At 38.1% G+C, this 20,516-nt stretch overlaps 1 protein-coding gene across 1 annotated transcript; it reads left to right on the forward strand.

Moving 5' to 3' along the window:
• Window positions 1-2,427: 2,427 nt before the first annotated feature.
• On the forward strand, window positions 2,428-18,809 carry LOC306767222 (hormonally up-regulated neu tumor-associated kinase; the record flags this gene model as incomplete). Its single annotated transcript, XM_079255146.1, has 11 exons — window positions 2,428-2,688; window positions 7,328-7,450; window positions 7,911-8,080; window positions 11,625-11,680; window positions 11,789-11,927; window positions 12,049-12,176; window positions 15,651-15,786; window positions 16,307-16,484; window positions 16,613-16,696; window positions 17,672-17,948; window positions 18,043-18,809. 11 exons carry the CDS (start codon window positions 2,428-2,430, stop codon window positions 18,807-18,809), a joined length of 2,319 nt encoding a protein of 772 aa, XP_079111272.1.
• Between the last annotated feature and the right edge of the window lie 1,707 nt (window positions 18,810-20,516).

Genomic DNA, 20,516 nt, shown 5'->3' on the forward strand with positions numbered 1-20,516 from the left:
TGTATTCATGTTTGCTCCTATACACAGAACACTTTGCATTCCTTATTTATCACAGTATGTCCTCATGTATTGCTGTCAATCCCCTAAACAATGTAAAGTGCCACTAATTATATTTATAAGATACAGTTTGCTCAATAAGGTCTGCCTGTGTGCAGTCTATGTGTTACACGATATCAGAATATACTGTATACACCTGTTTTGAAAGGTCCCATAGCATGCATGGCTAATCAAGAGGCACCAACAATTGAGTGACGCCATGAATATCAAAGAATTCTCCAAACAGGCTTGGGACAAAGTTGTGGAGAAGTACATTTTAGGGTTGGGTTAAAAAAAAAAAAAATCTAAACTTGGAAAATCTCATGGAGCACCATGACATCTATCACAAAATTTAAATAAAACAACAACAAACCAGCCACATTAGGCAAGGGGGGCATTAATAAGAAAGGCAACAAAATGGCACATTCCACACACTGATAAAACACTCCATAACAGAGGTTGTTTATGGGCTCTATACTGGAGGGGACCTTTATGTCAGAAAAAGAAAAGACAGATGGAAGACCCCGCAAAGAATCTCCTCTGGTCAGATGAGACTAAACTTACTGGCCATCAGGTAAAATGCTATGTCCAAACACCATACAATACTCCAAGAAATCCATCCCACACTGCAACAAAGTGCTGACAGCATCATATATCTAAGGAAACTGGTCAAAGTGGTCAGAAATAATAGATAGAGCTAAAAACAGGGAAACTTTTGACAGAAAATCTGCTGTAGTCTTCATCAGATTTGAGACTGCGATGACGGTTGCAGCAGGACAATGACCCTCAGCATAAAGCTAAAGCTACATTTTAAAGGTTTAAGAGGAAACATCTGAATTTGTCAGGAAAATTCTGGCTGAAACTGTCCGAGTGGAATCAGTATATAACGCATTTTGTCATGGAAGTAAAATACAACTGAGAATTTGTTTGGAAATCAGACGTAGCAGCATTCATCCAACCTGAAGGAGCTGCAGCAGTTTCGCTCTGAAGAATGGCTAAAAATCCCAATCACTCGATGTGTTAAGCTCATATAGAGATATGGTCTTGTTTGTTTTTGTTTTGTTTTTTTTTAGCTCGTTTATTTTTTATGTTGCGCTTTTTCCTTATTTTCACTTCATTCAGTGTTTTTGTGCCATTTAATCGCCTCACATCTGCATTTGCCCCTGAAAAAAAACAAGATACTACAAATCAGAAAGAACAAGCTCTTTACTGTCCCACTAAGGCAGAAAATGTGTCTTTGGTCATTTGGGGCCAGAAAACACGGTACAGGTTTGCCGTCACTCAGTCAGGTTTGACCCATCAAACATCTCCTTTTATTAAAAGATACTTGTATTAAAAAAATTCAAATGAAAGATGTTAAATCTCTCAGGAGATTTTTGTTGAAAACTCTGACAACCTGAAAACAATTAAGACTTATAATGATGAGGATAGTTGGAACCCCTCATAGTCCTTTAAAATCCTTTAAAATTATTATACTGTCACATAAAAACTGTGAGAAAGCAGGTTAATGGCCAATCTATTAAAATACATCATTTAAAGAATCAGTCTGATGATTCATGAGCTGAAGAGCTTGTACACTGCATGCAAAGAGTTTATAGAGAATATCGAAATCTTCATTGCATCTGCTCATTTAAGAAACCAACCTTCACTGAGTCTGAAGCCTGATGACTGAAACCAGGAATAAATATTTGGCTCCAGGCTCTGACTGACCTCAGAAGTCCAGTAAATAGTACGTTATTTGCTAAATGCATGTGTATGTCTTAGAAATAAGTCCTCGTTCTTTAGGTAAGAATGATAAACGACATATAAAGAAAGGCGTCAAGCAAACAAAAAATACATCTTTGCATCAAATATCAGACCAAACAGAACAAACACACAATGTGATATTCTAAATGTAGCTCAAGGAAGTCAAGTAAGACCATTACAAATGGTTACTGTGTAACTGTGAGTGTCTTTGTACACCGTAGTGGAGAGGAGGGGGGTGATCTTGGTGTAGAGTGTCCTCCTCACTGCTGGAGCTGACCTAAGAACACAACGGTTAATCATCCACTAACCGGCAGAGAGACACAGTGAGGAAAAAAAAGAGCTGAGTATCTGAAAGACACCTGACTGGAATGCTGTTTGTTTGAAGGTAAAACTAACAAAGAGGAAAAGACGAGAGGTTGGACATGCCTACCTGAGAGGATAAAGACTGCACCTCCTCCTAAAAAGGATTTGGGTTCTGACTCAGTTAATCTCACCTATCAGAATCTGCAACATAAAGTAAACCTCTATATGTCTGTAAATGAGCAACTGGAAGTGTTAGAATGAGTCTTCTGCGAGCATTTTCCTGTTTTTGGATTCAGTCGTGAGTGTGAGAGGCAGCCTCATGGGGCCCAGGCCTCATCCGGGATGCCAGCTGCAGAAGTGAAGCCCTCCCTGGAGGACATGGTTGCAGAGGGAGAGGGCGTCGGAGAGCGTGGGGTGTCCCAGTGGGAAGCCTCGGGGCTTGGCCAGGAGCGGCTGCCTCTGCCCTCCCTGAAAGTCCCACGGGAACTGCTGCGGAGCTTCCCCCACTCCAAGCGGGTAGGATCCTACCTGGTGGGGAAGATGATCAACAAGGGCTCCTTTGCCAGAGTGATGGAGGGGCTCCACATCAGCACGGGGGAGAAGGTGGGTGCTTTCTGTCTGGTTTTAAAATCAGAAAGAGCAGACAGGAGAGTAAGCAAAGATGCAGAGGAAAAAACACACATTCCAGTGTAATGACTAATACCTTGAACGATATCACACACCTGAAATTAGAGAAGGTGATTCACTGGTTAGGCTCCAGCTTCCCTGCAACCAGTGGTATAGAAAATTAATGAATAAAATATATATTGTTTTTATTGTTCTATGTACAGAAACAGTCATTTCCTTATTTCATATCTACAAATAGGCTCTTATTGGTCTGTTATATAAGAAAACATTTGTTGAGCAGACCAGGAACAGTATGAGGTGAACAAATCAAATCAAATCAAACTTTATTTATAAAGCACTTTTTCTACAATAAAATGCAACACAAAGTGCTTTACATGAAATAAAAACACAACAAAGAAAATTCATCAGCCCCTCCCTTCTCACATTCAGGCGCATACACACTCATACACACACCCAAACAACATCAATTTCAACAGTACTCTTAAACATTACGCATACACCTACCTAGTTATATATTTATGAACAAAGCTGCTGTTTATTCAAAGAAACGCGCTACAATCTGTTAACCTTTCTAATTTATACTACAGAGAATATTATTATTATATTATTATACAAACAAATATGTTGCTAAAAAATGAGGCACACTTCAGCTTGAAATCATTGTGTTTACTGTGCAGCAGAGCGGTGGACGTACATACACGTGTGCATAAATGCTTACAAGTGTCACCGAGTCACTGACCCTTGCTATGTGCCTAACCTGGTTGCCATTAGCAACGGCCAAACTCATCTGAGGGGTGTTTGTTCCTATTAACTCTTGTTACCCTCCTCTGGCACAGGATATGTGTATGCCCTCGGCAAACACTCCCTGCTTTGAGGACTTGGGGTTCATTACATTTTGGTAATGATATTGAAAGTGACACAACTAGTATTAAATATGTTTAGAAACTGAACCTTTATCATTTGACCATTGATTTACATGTTATTTACAAGAAACTTTTTACTTTATTAGCATTCTTAGTGATTGGAAGCTGCAAACTAAAATAATGAGTGAATTAGAAATGGGGTCTTTTTTAATGATGAGGGTCAGATGACCAGTCACTCTTTCCTAGTTGCTTTTATGATTGTTTTTCCACCAATAAATAAATGAATAAATAAGAGATTTGCAAAATCCAGTATTTTCATGCCTTATAAGATGTTTCCTTTTCATTTATTTAAATGACAGTAATGGTCAAACATGTTTAACTAATGAGCAAGAAAAATAAAACAATTACGAAACAACTTTAACATAATCACAAAAAAGAAAAAACAGAACAAAATCTTAATTGATAAAGTTATTTCTATTATATGTACACCGCAAACACAATGATATGCAAAGTGCAACCTCCAGATGTCTTTTTAAGCATACAAATCTCATTAAAGTAAAAGAACAAATCTATGTGCATATTCAAACAGTATGCTGTTAAAGTATGCACTTCTCAACTGAAGGACAATCAGCGATCAAAGAATGAAATGAGGCTGGATTTAACTGATCATTCATTTTTAATGCAGAGTTTTAATGGTCCAAACACACTTCCTGTCTTAAAGACTAATGCTTTGACAAATGTTTGTTTGTAGCACTAAAAACTTCAAAATCTTCATCTCTTTAATTTTTGGCAGCCCATTTAACTTTTAAAAACAGTAAATTATTAGACTTCTAATTATTAGGGCTGAATAGGTAACCTGTTGTTCAATTTGGTCTACATCTTTAACACTATTGTTTGTTCAGATCTGGATATTCTGCTACTACATATCTGTATTTTGGTTACAGTGGCAATAATTTCCCAAAATGGATGCCATGAATGACTGAAATAGCACATTTTAGCCACCTGTTGCTGCCATTACATGATTTATGGATCAGACAATGACATTAGCATAAAGAACAGAAGAAAATATTCATTATTGCAACAAACGATAATAAACGATAATAAGAAGAAAATGTAGATGATGTGGCATAGTTATGGTTGAATTATATCCTAACAACTGCTGTTGATTCCAGTTTGCTTTGATCGGAGTATCGTAGGATATGCATGTGAGGGCTTTGAAGATGCAGATGTTGAGCCTGTTGGATAATCCGGGCCTTGCAGCAGAAATATTTTAGACATTGTCAGTAAGTCACCAGCACCACAATTAAACATTTTAGAATAAACTAAAATACCACCTTGAGTGTTCTGTGTTCTGGAACAAAACAAACATCCCTCCTTTCCCTGTACATGAGGCAGCATGAGGTCTGTGCAGTACAAAAGATGTTTGCACACACCAGGAAGCTACGATCCTAACATTCAGAATACCAAAATGACGGGTAGAAACTCAGCTGAAAGACTCTACAAACTATTGGCATCCAAACCAAACACAGTTCAAACCAAAAATAATTAGATGGGAATGTAACAAAAATATGAGAAGACCACTGTCCACTTCAGAGCGTCTGCTAATTTCTCCACTTCAAGCAAACACACAATGTGTCGTAAGAAAGCAGAGACTCTGCTGATTACAAAGATGTCTGTCTCATCATTGTGGGGCAAAGTATGTGAGCTAGCAGCCAAAATCCTGAATCTGGTTTTTTATTGTTTTGTGGTGAGAAGTTTTATTCCAGCTCTAAAATCTCTGCTAATGTGCTCTTCTCAGACAATGTCAGTGTCTGAAATGAGTCATGAAGGTTCTGGCAGCTATCAGTACGAGGAAGATAGTTTTGTATTAACTATTCACTCTTTATATCATATCATATCTTGGGGTTTACTTCCTTTTTGAAACCTCACATTATCTCTAAAGGCAGTGTTTGTTGATCCTCCTTACTCTGACCACTGACAGAGGTGTCCATTGTCAACATCTACTGATGGGTTCCTCAGATATTTACCTGCACAACAGTTCTATTAAATCATCTGTAAAAATGCTCAGGTTCACATTTTGTCAGTGTCTCTGATGCACAGCTACTCATCAGATATTACTAATATCTGGATAATTTGGACTACTGTCGTCTGGTTTTTGCTGACAGTGATGCGGTTTTCCTCTGGGAGGAAATGACCATTTACAATTCCAGGTGAATTTACAGGTGACAGTAATACATCTTGATTCTGACATTTCTGTTGTAATCTAACATGTCTGAGACCAAGATCATACATACAACCCTTGTAGTGAAGATGCCATTTCTTTGGGTACGTCATCTTATATAAGAAGCTATGGAAAAACAAGCCTTAAGTTCAACAGGTACAAGTAGGAAATCAAACAATGAGACATGTAAGGCCATAAATGTCACAGCTGGTGGAGGTGAGGTGTGGACCCAAATGCAGACGCAGACAGCAATACAGAGTCAAGGCTGGTTTATTTCTTGAGCTGCAGAAACAAAGGACACTTGGCATACAGGGGAGTGACTAATACAATGAATCCACAACATAGAACTGAAACCGAGGGTATAAATACACTGAACACAACAAGACACAGGTGAAACAAATCTACTAAATGAACCCAGGTGAACTAAATAACAGGAACAAAAGCTAAACAAGACATAAGGGAGCTAAACAGGAAAAACTACAAAAAGTCCAAACCACGACAATATAACCATGTTTGGGTAACTTCCTTGTCTACAAACTGTGTCTAATAATTAAACTAAAGATTATATATATATATATATATATATATATATATATATATATATATATATATATATATATATATATATATATATAGTACATTTGTAACTTATACAGTAGATCACTGTTATCAGTGTCTAGATCATGAGTCTCCAACTTCGGTCCTGAAGAGCTACAACCCTGCAGGGTTTAGTGTTTTCCTGGTACAACACTTGATTCACATGAAAAGGCTGTCCAACAACTTTTTGTCCTCTCTTGCACCTGTCTGGTAATGAGCCAATGATTAGGTGTGTTGCAGCAGGGAAACAATAAAACCCGCAGGTTGGTAGCTCTGGAGTTGGAGACCCCTGGTATAGATCATCTTTTAATTGAATGTAAATATGACACAATATGGTAATTACACAACTTCTTTCTATTCAAAGTTTAGGAGGAAAATTAAGCTTGACAGTCACTGATACAGAGTAGATTCTGGAGAAAGAATGCACAAAAACATTTTTGCTGTTTAAGAAGCACTTTCTCAGCCCATTCATGTCACTTTTCAATATGCAAAGGACATGAGTAGATTTGCTCCCATCATAAACCCGGTTTTATAATCAACATTTTTTTTTTTTTTTACTGCATTCATTTATTTCTAACCACTTCAAAGCGACGGCCTTTTGAATTCTTGACATAAAAATGTAACATTTTCTTTAAAAAAAAAAAAAAAAGACCCCAAAAAACAGAAAACCTGATGCCTCAAGAGTTAATCCCTCAAACGTTAAAACAGGAAAAAATACCGCCTTGGTTTCATTACTGTCAATTTTCCTCAAATGTTTTATGATGGTGTGCTAAAACTTGCACCTTGGAGGTGGCTGAGGAGGACTCACAAGTCCAAACCTCTGAGACGAGGAACTGAATCCTGGTGAAAAGTGGTTGCAGAAAATGTTAGAAGACTTGATTTCCACCCATGAAAGATGTTTGTCATAAGTGTATATGTGTTTGTGTGTGTTTAGGTAGCCATTAAGGTGATAGACAAGAAGAAAGCACGCCAGGACTCCTATGTGCTGAAAAATATGAAGCGGGAACCTCGAATTCATCAGATGGTCCGACATCCTCATATTGTAGTTCTCCTAGAGGTAAACATTAAATTAATTTTTTTTTTTAAGTTTTACTGGCATGTAGCTCTGTCAGAATGAAAGTTAGTAATTTTCTAATTTAGACAATAATAATAATAATAATAATAATAATAATAATAATAATAATAATAATCTCTGCAATCATTGCTGATGTCTTTCCTCCTTAGCATTGCTTATACACATACCTGGATTACCGCTGTAATATACCATGTGCTGTTGTTCAAGTGAAGTTGTAATTACCTGATTTTATGATTTCTTAAACAATCTTGACATTTTAAACCTTAGAACTGACAGTGAGTGAGATTCTTTATCTTATTGCACTCAGTATGCTGAAGTAATGGTGGAGTAGTACGACACTACACAAATTAAATTCCAATAACAGAGGTCTGTGATATTGCAGATCTGCTGCTGTAAAATAATGATTTTCCATCAGCCCCATTTGAATGATGTTGCTTGTCAGACTCTGGAAACGGAGAACAGCTACTACATGGCCATGGAGCTCTGTGCAGGAGGAGACCTGATGGACCGGATCTGTGAGAGGAAGAGGCTGGAGGAGAGGGAGGTGCGACGCTACACCCGACAGATCCTCTCTGCAGTGGAACACCTGCACAAACAAGGCGTTGTACACAGGTTACTATATACACACAACACGCACGTTAAAAGTCATTCATCGAGTTAAAATTAATGAGCTGCAATTTTTAAAACTTGACTAAAGGTAGAGATTCAGTTATTACCACAATGCATTTATTTAAAATATTTGCACTTTGTCCTGTGGTCCTGGGAAAATGACCTGTTTTAATGTTTCATAATCATGTTGAACAGCAGGTGTCATTTGCAACCGGTGTTGTGACAAACGAACTGTGAAAATATTGATATATTATTGATATATTATTTTTTTTTGTATGTTTAATGTTATGTTAATGGGGAAAAAACTCTAGTTAAATAGTGTCATTTATTCCTTTAGTTCTGTTTTGTCATGTTAAAGCAACAAAACTTGGATAAGCTTAGTCACAAAAGATAACCAGTTATTTAGGAGAGGTTTGAGGTTTGTGTTAAATACTGCCTTTAATGATTTTTCATGCAGTGGAAAAGAAAAAGTATTACAGTCTGGGGGGGTCTGCCCTGGGGTCTCCACCTATATGTGTTTGGAAAACCTCTAACAGGAGGCCTCTTAATCAGACGTCTAAACCACCTCAGTTTGCTCCTTTCAATACAGAGGAGATCGATTCAAATCCCCATCCAAGCTTGTTTCAGTCTCTTGAGTGTTCAGCCTTATCCTCTCAGTCACTACCCAACTCTTGTAACCATAAACCGTATACATTAGTAAACTAAAAGCTTTCCCTTCCAGCTCAGCTCTCCACCAAAGAAATCTGGTGCAGTGCCCTTACTTCTGCTGCAATCCACCAATCCATCTGTCTATCACTCTTGAACAAGATCCCAAGATATTTAAACTCCTCCGCTTAAGACAATGACTCATTCACAGTCCAAAGGAACCATTACACCATTTTCCAGTTGAGAACCATGGCTTCAGAGGGACTGACTTTCGTCCTGATCACTTTATACTCAGCTACAAATCACAGCAACATATACTGAAGATCTTGGCCAAACCAGACACCTTTCTCACCCTGACTGGCACCACAAACCGGACTGGAGACTGCACTTGGAATATATTTGGAAATGCAAACACAATTCTTGCTTTGGGTATATTAGACACAATTGCCCAAAACAGTAACTCAATAGGTTATACAAGTGTTGTCTGCTGCTGAGTATTAATCAATTTCTTAAAAAAAAAAAAAAAGATTCCATTTTATTCATTCATTCGCCAAACCACTTAATCCAATGAGGGTCAGGAGCTGGAGCCTAACCCACCAGTTTTTGGGCGAAAGGCAGGGTACACCCTGGACAGCTCTCCAGTCCATTGTAAGGCCACTCACACTCACTCCTATGGGCAAGTTAGAGTAATCAATTAACCTAACATGCATGTCTTTGGACAGTGGGAGGAAGCCGGAGTCCCGGAGAGAACCCACACACACACAGGAAGAACATGCAAACTCCACACAGAAAGGCCTAACCTCGCCCCAGGCAAGGATCAAACCAGCAACCTTCTTGCTGTGTAGCCACAGTGCTAACCACTATGCCACCATGCAGCCCAAGATCCCATTTTATAGAGTAAAATTTCACCCATTACCACTTTGTGACGAATATTTGGCCAAAAAAAAGAAAAAGAGATAAATGAAGGGATGAGATATTCAGACATTCTGTTACTCCTGGCATGACAAACTACCAAAATCCACTGACAATTTATATTCTCACACACACACACACTCTCAAAAATAGAGGTACAAGATAAGGACATTTCTGTACCTATAGGTACATTTTAAAGAAATGTTCTCTCAAAAGTACAATACTGGTCTTTAAGAGACCAGAAGCACACCTTCAGAGTACGAAAAAGGGTTCAAAGTGACATAAAGTACAAATTTGTACCATTTTGACCGTAAGGGTACCTGCAGCATTGAAAAATGTAATGTTAATGGCTGTAATGTTACAAACTGAAGCAGAGTTGAGTGATGACAGTAGCACTACTTAACAGTCATTTACTACACCAGACAATGAAGGTCAGATGCTGCAAACTAAGTGTATGACTGGTCAGTACTTTGGTTTTTGATTAGATTAAAGATAAGATAATATTGCTAAGTGGAATGGACCAGGCCTAATGCTGTGGTAAACATAAAAAACATAACTTGAAAAGGTGAGGTTGAACTTGATAAGGTACAAAAATAGACCAGAACTGAAGGGTACAGAAACGTCTCTCAAAAGAGTACACCCCCAGCGACAAGCATTTGTACCTTTTTAGGTACAAGCTGCTACCTCTATTTTTGAGTGTGCAGTATTCACACAGCATTAACATTGTACAAATGAGGCCATCCTGTAGAAAAAAAAGTAATTTCTGGCACACTGTCAAAGAAGATGAGAGTAATTTTAGTACGTGTAGGTGTCATATAACATAAACACACATGCATGCACACACACACAAATATCCACACTTACATACGCTGCAGCCATACACAACATTCACAGTGCTTGGCTTTGGTTTAAGACCTTGGCTTCTCTGAAGGTGGGAATGTGATTACCAGGCAATGACCTCATCATCCTGCGCCGGCGCCATGATTCGCACATCATCACAACATCATGGACTTCCTCTCTAATGAAGTCCCTTAACGACGCCGCTCTCAACTCTTCAGCGGCACCTCTCTCTGTCAAACACACCCACGCACTCACACACATGCATGCACACACTCTCCACCACAGTCCCACACAGAGATCATTTAACTGGAAATAAATGGAAAATTTGCACTTAAACGCACCTCCTGCCACCCACATTCAATAGGTTTACCGCATACATTTTCTCCTTTATGACAAATTCTGCTCTTGCTCTTTCTTGCTGCTTTTCCCGTCTTTCTTCCTCTGTCTCTCTTTGAACTTCCCTCGGGTTGTGTGAGAGGGGTCCTCTGGATTTTTGAGTGTCTGTTGGTTAGATGAAGGCAGATGAAAGCAACATGGCAGATTCCCAGGCTCCACTTTATGGGGGCTCGCTCTCTCCTAACCACAGATTTTCATTTAGTTTGTAGTTTTAGAGTGGAAGTACGATGGTGTTGAGGCAGGGTTCCTTCTAGAAAGCAGAAGCAGCTTTTTCAGGTGAAGGCAGAGGTTTTGCTTTAGTAGAGGGAGGCTAAAGGATAAATCAAGAATAGCAGGTTGACTTGACTTGAAAATCCCCATGAATGTGGATGTTTAAATGGTTGGTTGGTTTTGGACAAACTAATCCCCCAAATTACCAAATGTTCAGTCAGCAGTGTTTTTAAAGACTTGAGCTCTGCCCAAACCAAAATTTAGCTTTGGTTTTTCTTTTGCTGCTGTGGGTCCAGTCTAGTTCCATCTCATCTGGTTATCTATAAATACACAGAAAAGGTTTTTTAAGGCCAAACACACATTACAAGAGTTCCTTAACTAAACAACCACCGACTTGTCTGTCAAGTTAATTGCACCAAAACTTTTGTATGGAAAAAGTAAATGTGGAGTTTCCAGTAGGATTAAGGCTGTCAAAAAATTTGCAACTACAAACCACATTTTATCTTTTGAGAGTTGATTGCGTTGCTTCTTGTTTTCTTTGCAGAGATTTAAAGATTGAAAACTTCCTTCTGGATGAACATAACAACATAAAGATTGTGGGTATGGGGACATTCATGCTTTCTCTTGTGATATCTTATGTGTACTTAGTGCTGAAAACTGATGGTGAATCTTGTGAAGATCTTTTAAAAATTATGATGCTCCCCACAGACTTTGGTCTGAGTAACACTCTGAAGCCTGACTCTATATCTCTGGAGCTCCTCAGCACCCAGTGTGGAAGTCCTGCCTACGCCGCCCCCGAGCTGCTGGCTCACCGAAAGTATGGACCCAAAGTGGACGTCTGGTCTGTGTACGTGATAAAATTTCAACCTGTGTGTTGAAGAAGCCATATTTCTTTTTATCTATGATGTTTGCTATATGAAACTAATTAGAAAATAAAATATTTCTTGATGCATCATCTGTATCTGCAGAGGGGTGAGCATGTTTGCCATGCTGACAGGGACCCTACCCTTCACTGTTGAACCATTCAACATTAAACAGTTGCACCAGAAGATGGTCAATGGAGAGATCAGCAGCATGCCCAGTGACATCAGCAAAGGTAACCACAAGCATTTTATTTTGCATGTGCAAAATGGTAATGGCTGAAAGAAATATACTTATTTTAAAAATGATGTCTGATCTGGTAAAAGGAAGGATGGGCATGATTTACCAGCTCTTTCCGCTTGGAGCTGGAGAGCGCTCATGAAACTTACTGGTATCTTCTCAGATGATATCATATCCCAGATATTCCCATAAATAAAGCATAAGTGACTGGAGCAAAAGTATCTTCGTATTTTCTCAAGGGTTGTGGCTTTTTTTTTTTTTTTTCTTTACCACCCCAGCTACTTCTTCTATTTAATTTCCTCTGTTAGTGACATAGGCTGTACCAACACCCTCTGGTGACAATATTAGCTTTAAACTAAATATGTCTAAATTCTGTGTGTCTCTATGAATAAATGGGAATCAATTTCTTTTATCTATCTTTGGGGTTCTTGTATGGCGCTTTAAAAAAAAAAGTTATTACCTCTGCCAAGGAAGTTATATTTTCCCACATTTATGTGTCTGTTAGCAACTAATGCAAAACTAATGGGTGGATTTTTGAAAAATTTTTCCTGTTCTAAACCCAATTTCATTATATTTTGGGGTGATCTGGAAGGAATTATAGAGACATATGTTTTTTTAAAGTTTCCTTCACTATATGGGTGGCAATGAGCTGCTTGGCAAAGATATTGGCTTTCCCAGTGCCTTTCTAGTTATTATTATTTTTTGGGTTTATTTTTCTACTTACATTCACTGTGAAAGTTCTATACAAAAACTTTAATCAGGCTAGCTAATTAGTTTTGATTTCTAATTTAAAACAAACAAAAAAAACCTTTTTATCCAGCCAGATTGGGTGCACAACTGAATGTATTTAATCATTAATGTTTCAGTTTGGATTTACATTTTTTGGTCATAAAATCTCTGAACAATTATTTCTCAGCATTATTTTATAATCAAGGAAGTCATTGTAGCTCGTAACATAGACTAGACTTCACCTTATGCGATTTTCACAATGCAACTTAAACAGGAACAATTTTGGCTTTCCAACATTTTGGAATTGTAGAATAGGACTCAAAGACATCTAAGTAAAAACAAACAAACAAAACAATAATTATCTTAACTAAACTGTAATTCTAACTTCTCATTTCTTTGACGTGTTATCGGATGTATTCAAATTCTGACAATCTGTACCACTCTAGATATTCTTAGTTCTGTGGCCAGCATAAGTATTAATGATTATCATCTTTGTTTTTCATTGTTCACATCTTTTCTTTGTTTATTTGTGCTCCTCAGCCAGCTGCACTTATTTAAGGCAGTAATATATGAACAACAACATGCACACTAAGCCAATGGAGCGAATGGATGCATTATGCGTCATGGATTAATGTTCACCAATAACCTAAATTATTTGTTTCATTCTTCAGCTGCCAAATTTTCCATCAAGTTTTTATTTACAGCCACCAAAATGTCCTCGAATTCCACTTTTGTGGGTGTTAATTTAAAGGTAATAACTAGAAATGACACTGGGTTGGTTAAAAACATAAAAATAATATTAGTGAATATTTTTTTTTTTTTTTGCATCTGTACAGCACAGGAGGGTTTTTTTTTCTTTTTAGTCTTGCTTTGAATCTAGATAAGAATCCAGATCAATTCTAGCTGTAGTCGAGAGAAGAACAAAGCTGAATTTCAAACGACAAAACCTCTCGGATTATGTAATTGACTAGACACATTAAACCGAAGGAATAAATGCTTTATCAAGCCCACAGCAACCTGTCCAAATTGTCTCAATTTCTCTGCACTTTATTTTTGTGGCTTGTTCACACATTGTCACTCGATTACACACAAACAAACAAAGCTCTTGTTACTGTGGAGAAAGCCAGTACGGATCTGAGACTCTGTTACTGTGACAAGATCAGATTAGCGACTGTATCGATGCCTCCAGCAGGCAGCCGAAACATTCACACAAACTTTCAGACGTTGATCCGCCTTTGAAAAGGGTGACTTGATTCATTGTCTTCATTTATTTATTTATGCTCGCTACAGTCACCATTCCGTTTTTGTCAGACGAGCCTAGTTGTTTGTTTGCTCTGTGTTTTTCTTTAGCTTTGTTTTTATAGTGTATTTGTTCTGCATGTTTATGGCTCACAGTAAGTGTCTTTTGATTCTGTCAAATAGAAAAGTAAAATAAGGAGCAGATTTTTCCTTCAAGTTGTGAAGGGAGTTTTATTCATTTCCACTGTCAACTGCTTCTCCGTACATGTTCGGGATGGGGATTGAATCAAAGTAAAATTTGATGCAATCACTTAGTGTCTTTAGGTAGGCTATCATTTTTTATGAAATGACTTGTGTGATACAGATTGAACAAAACTGAAATTATAAACATGGCATTCTGAACATTTAGCTGATCTGGTTGGTCTCCATAACCCGCACCTAGCCCCTGACATAACCAATTGTTTGCTCTGTCATGTGACAAACATTGTGCCATTATAGCCCTGGTTTTGGGTTTTGGAGCCAAATTATAAACAGTCAAAACAGAAAGAACTGGCTCTAAGTTAGCCTCTGGTTCTTTACCAGTTTGGTGAAAAACCCCTTAAGGCCACGTCAGGCCCATTTATGCTCCTATACATTGGGACACCATTTCAAATCCTGTCAGACATAATCACACATCCCTCGTACTTCCATGCATCTTTTACAATGTTATGATTGTTAAAATAGTGCATCCAGCAGTAGGCAGTGCTGAGTTCAGAGTTAGCGTGTCTCCCCCACACTCAGGTCCTTTTTCATACTCCAACTTTATCCCACAATGTAAAGACATTCATGTTGGGTTATCAAGTGATTCTAAAGTGTAGAAGTAAAAGTGAGCCTGCATGTTTCATCCTTCCTTATTGTAAAACAAGTAAATGTCTGGAAACTAATGTGACTAATAATTTTAGTTATAATCCCTCTACTTGTAGGCTCAGAGGACAAGACCACCATGACTTCGAAAAAGGGGGAAAAAAAGTAATACTTTTACTAGTCAGATCAGATGTCTGCTTTTCTCTTCACCCCAGTACATCTAATGTAGTTCAGCAAGGGGCCAAAGGAAGGAAGCAACAATTCTGGATCAGTTTTTATATATTTTATTTCTAATTTTTTTTAATTACTTTTCTTCTTTGAAGTAAACTCAATGACAAACTTTATTCAGAATCAACTGTTTTTAGTTGTGCTCAATTTGCTCATGCATGATTAAGATTTATATAAATATTCTGAAAGAATGTTTTAATAATGTAAATTATACATAACTAAGTTTTGAGAAGGAGAATTTCTTTTGTTCTGATGAAGGATTCAGATTTATAGGAATGATAAAAAGGTTTTCTCACCTCTTAAATGTATGAAAAAAGCTGGAATATTGAATATTTCCTTCTAACTACATAAATAAAACAGTGATTTTACACAACAACCAAAATGATTCTGAATGAAAGAAAGTTCTGATCTGTCTGTGCTCACGCTGCAGGCGCTGTGTCATTTGTCATGTCTCTCTTGGAGCCGGATCCAGCCAAGAGACCCAGTGTCAGAACAGTCATGGAGGAGAGATGGCTCAATGAAGGATACGCCAAGAAACCCTGGCAAACACACTCTCATAAAAACAGGTAGATATTTTGCGTAACAGCACCCTGTCAGACAGAAATAGACCTAAATACATACTTACCGACTCAAGCAGACTTAAATACTTAAATCTAGTTGTAATATGTCTGTAGAAAAACCTAATAAACAAAGAAAAACATTTACAATGTTATTAATATTCCATATTCTACAAGACAATTGTGATAACAGGTTGCGTTTGTCCAATGAAGGTAAGTTCTACAACAAAGATGATATTGTTGCATGTTTTCAAACAAATTCTATATTTTTGTGGTCTTCACTGTGGAAACTTTTGTTTTTTTAAACATGATAAAACCCTTTTATGACTTCACACATTGTGGAAATGTGATCTTGAACGGCTCCGTCTGGCAATTGTGTTTTATCAAATCCACCTGACTGACAGATACAGCTCCAGCTCTCATCTGCACTCAGCCAACTTCCTTTAGTTGAATTCATTCCAAACCACCCCAGTAAAAGCCTCTCTGCTTTCCTAACACTGTTTTTCATCCCATTCTCTTTATTGTCCAGGTTATGTCCAGAGGATCTCAATTCATCGGTGCTTGTGTACATGACAGAGACGCTTGGCTACTCTCTCCCTGAAGTGATTCACACTCTGACCACCAATAGACCATCCTCCATCATGGCCACCTACCACTTAATGCTCAGCAAGCTCAACAGAAGCCAGAAAGGAGCCAAAGCTGGCAAGGTTTACACTTCAAGTCTCTCTCACTTATGCACAAATTTAAAAACAGACCTGCACATTTTAAAATATTAAAACACATTAACCTTGGAAATGCTTTTACTTTTTCGCAATAATTGTGATTCTTTTTGCAGAAACTGGAGAATAATGACTGGAGTCTTCCAAGCAAGAATACATGGAAAGACAGGAACAACACAGAGTCAAAGACTCAGCAGCAGGTTGGTGTCTGAACTGAGATCTCTGGCTTGTTAGAACAACACAATGCAATTCATTTGGTAAAACTGAATAGGACAGGTTTGGGATTTAAAGGGCATTTTTAGATTAAATGCAGATAGAACAATGTTGTGCTATGAAAACTTTTTTAAATTATAGGTCCATAGTTACTGAGAAGAAAAAGGAAAAACTTTGATATAGATAAGATGTCAAATGTAGACTGGATACAAATGTTGGCACACCTTCCAATGGCCAAATTAAGTTCATGATATTTGTACTGGTTAAAAATACTAAGCAATTGTCTTTGAATTCATTTTCACAACAGTCAGGTTTACTTTATAAGTGAAGCAAATCTGAAGAAACCTCTTGGAAGGGTAATACAAAATAATTGAAAACACAGGAATTTTCTATGAACTTGAAAGCAGATGTGCTAACTCACAGGCATCAAACTGTGCTCCTCAGAGGCTGGTATCCTGCAGGTTGTTGTTGTTTTCCTGCTCCAACACAAAACATGCTACAAAGTTATCATCAGCCAGGTTTCCTACACATACAAGATCAGCGAGTTGTCTTTAAGTTGTTTTAAAGATGCCAAGTTGTCATTTTTGACCCAGTGGTGGGAAATAAGATTTAAAAAGATCTTAGGTCTTTCAAAAAGAAGTAAAACACACAACCAACAAACAAAAAGAATGGTTGAAAAGGAAAGGATAAGGCTTGAAAGATTTTTACTTGCAGTGGACCAAAGGAAGACTGGAAGACACCACAACTTAGTCAGGATTAGAAGCTCCTAGATTATTACAAATGCATTTAGAAGATGTACAAGTTCTGCAACCACAGAATAATGAAAGTTTTTTTTTCCATTTTCTACGTCAAACTTTGATGTTTCAAACATTATTCAAAATCCGAGCTTCCTCGTTTATGCTGGATGTGAATAAAAAAATCCCTGTTGGATGCACTGACAACCAACTACTGCCTCTCCTCAGAGTGAATCAACCAATGAGAAAAGTTCAAAGCAGTTCAACAGGCCCCCAAGGGTCCAACAATCAGGTGACTGTCAGAGCAATAGGAAAAGGACTGAGAACCACAGAGAGGATGATGCAAACCGGCCTCCATCTCCTTCCTTGCCCCAGCTTCCACACTCTGCCTCCCCCTCTTTACCCCCACGTCTTTCCTCTCCGTTCCCAACCCCACTATCTGCAGAGGCTACTGATGAGGATATTGCCATCACCTTGGATACGAGGGAGACTCTATTTCCTGAAGGTGAGGATTTGTAAGATTTCTAGAAAGAACTAATTACACTTCGGCAGTACCGTGTTCCCTTTTCTTTATGTTTGTGTATGTTTGTATATTCCAGTGTCTGTGTTTGGAGAAAGGGAACTGGTCCATCTTTCTCCACCAAAGAGCTCTGCGTCTAAACTCTGTGACTCCGCTCCTTGCCAAGTCCCCTTACCAACTGAGCCAATCAGAGACAGTAGCACATCCAGACCAGTCCGGTACACACATCTCCTCAGGACAACTCAGTCGGATGGGGCAGCAGACCCTGGTTCGGACTGCTTCCATGACAACCGCCACCATGATGACACTATTCACCTGAGCATCAACGAACGACTGGAAAAGCTGCAGACATTTTACTCCACAGAGAAGAACGGCATCTCTCCCCGAATGCTTCTGGATGCTGGCGCACACACGACGCACTCCTCGGACAGAGGGCACTTGGCTACTATAGAGAAAACTCAGGCATCACCCTCTGCTCCCCTTCCTAACCTGCGCAATGTGGGGTTAAAGGATGGACGGGGGAGGAAGATCACATGGGTTGGACTCAACCGACCTGGGCCACCAAGACTTCTCGTCAATGGATCTAAACCTCCAGTTTTCCCCTCACAGAGACAACATACTTTGGCCATCAAGAGCCTCAGGCAGGAGAGGGGGAAGAGAAAAGATCTTTCTGCAGCAGGAGGAGGAGAGAGGGCAGGAGAAGGGATTAATGGAGCCAAGAGGAACACAGTTCAGTTACGTTCATCTGTCCAACGGCGGGTTGGAGATCTGAATCTGCCGCTACTTCCTGCTGCTTTGCAGGGAAAAAGTGACAGGAAGAATCAGCTACACAGTATGGACTACTAACAAAAAGATGGGAGGATGAAAGGAGGTGCAATGGTGCTCTTGTACATTTTGATTAAATAACTCTAAATGGCAGCTACAAAACTACACAGCAGTAAAGCTATTATTCTCTACTGTAACAGGTCTGTTCATACTGTTCACACTGTTCACACCAGCACAAACAAATTGCATGAAGGTTGAACTTATGCTGCAGTGCCAAAATGTCCAACTCTGAACATTAGCTCATGGGTAAAATTCCATCGTCAGCACCAATGGTTTGGCAGATCTCATAACAACCATTAAAACTTGAGCATATTGCAACCTGACTTTTAGTCCTCAGTGTATTCATTAATCTTCATTAAATGTTCAGACTGACACTAAAAGACTAAGTAAATTCAAATCTAACTTCCACTGTGTCATTTTTAGCGATTTTCTGTTAGTTTTTTCAGCTATTGCTTAATAAAGGTTTAAAGAAAACCAACATAACACAAAATATTAGGCTTTTTTTAGGTTAAAGTAGGACTCTAAGCTTTAACTTTTTTTATGCATTTGATTCATGTGCCAACAGCAAACACTAATCTTTGTTGAAAAAAACTATATTGTCAGAACCCCTTTGCACTTTTTCTGCAATATTAGATGCCAACAGAAAATGTTTCAATCATTCTTAACAAAATAAAAAGCCCTCACTCAGAGGATGGATGGTGATGGAAATCATAAGACTATAAGCTGAATATTATTTGGGGAAAAAAAAAAAAAATTCTCCTTCTTTCTTTCATTTTTGCATTTTCTGTCCTAAGTGGTTTTGTGGTTAGATTTTAGACATTAAAATTTATTGATTATGCTTACTGCTCATTGAATATATTAGACCCTTCATCAAGTGATGGTCTCCGAATGTTATTCATGCTGTGAAATCAGCTAGTTGTTTGTTTAGTCATTATGGTCGAGTGCTCTGGAAATCTGCTGCAAGAGCTCAAATCAGGCTATAAATATATGTTTTTAGTCAGGTTTAAAGGTGTAATTGTAAATATTTTTTTTTTATTTTCTACCTGGGTTTTATTTAGGTATTTCTTGTTGTGCTTCGTGTTATTTTGATTTGATTAGACTGAGGCTACGCAAAACGGACCACTAAGGATTGTGTTTGAAATGGATTTCATTGTGACGAATTGGAAAAAGATCCAGAAGAACAGTGTTTAACTCTTTACTCTGCTGGGAATTTAAACTAAAAACTATGGTGTTTACAAAACAGCATTAGACTTTATGATACAGTGTGAAATGCTTGTATCCTGCTTATTTAATCTTATTTACAATGAGAGCCGTGGAAGCTTTAAATGCAAATGTCTGTGGGCATCAGGCTAGCTGTTTGTCTACATGGGGCAGCTAGCTAAGTAGTAATAGCCTCTCCATTACAGAAGAAAGTATCAGAAATTAACAAAAAAGAAGAAGAGAAACTAGCGTACATTAGAAATGTTTTTAAAACAAGAAATATTCCAATGATTAGCTACTCTGTTTCATCATAGTTGTGTTAGTGGTCTAAAGTTTTGTAGCCACCCTAATGAGTTTCAGCTGATGGTGTTTTTTAGTTTGGATAAAATCTAAATTTATGTCACATTTATAGCCTTACCTAGTTGGGAGATTTGACATTTTTGTTTACAAACCAACATTTGATAAGAAAGGCTTGACACTTTGTTTCTTATTTGAGCATGTTCTCATGTATGATCATTTTTCAGCTTT

Source organism: Telmatherina bonti (genome assembly GCF_933228915.1).
Source record: "Telmatherina bonti genome assembly, chromosome: 16".
Classification (NCBI taxonomy): domain Eukaryota; kingdom Metazoa; phylum Chordata; class Actinopteri; order Atheriniformes; family Telmatherinidae; genus Telmatherina; species Telmatherina bonti.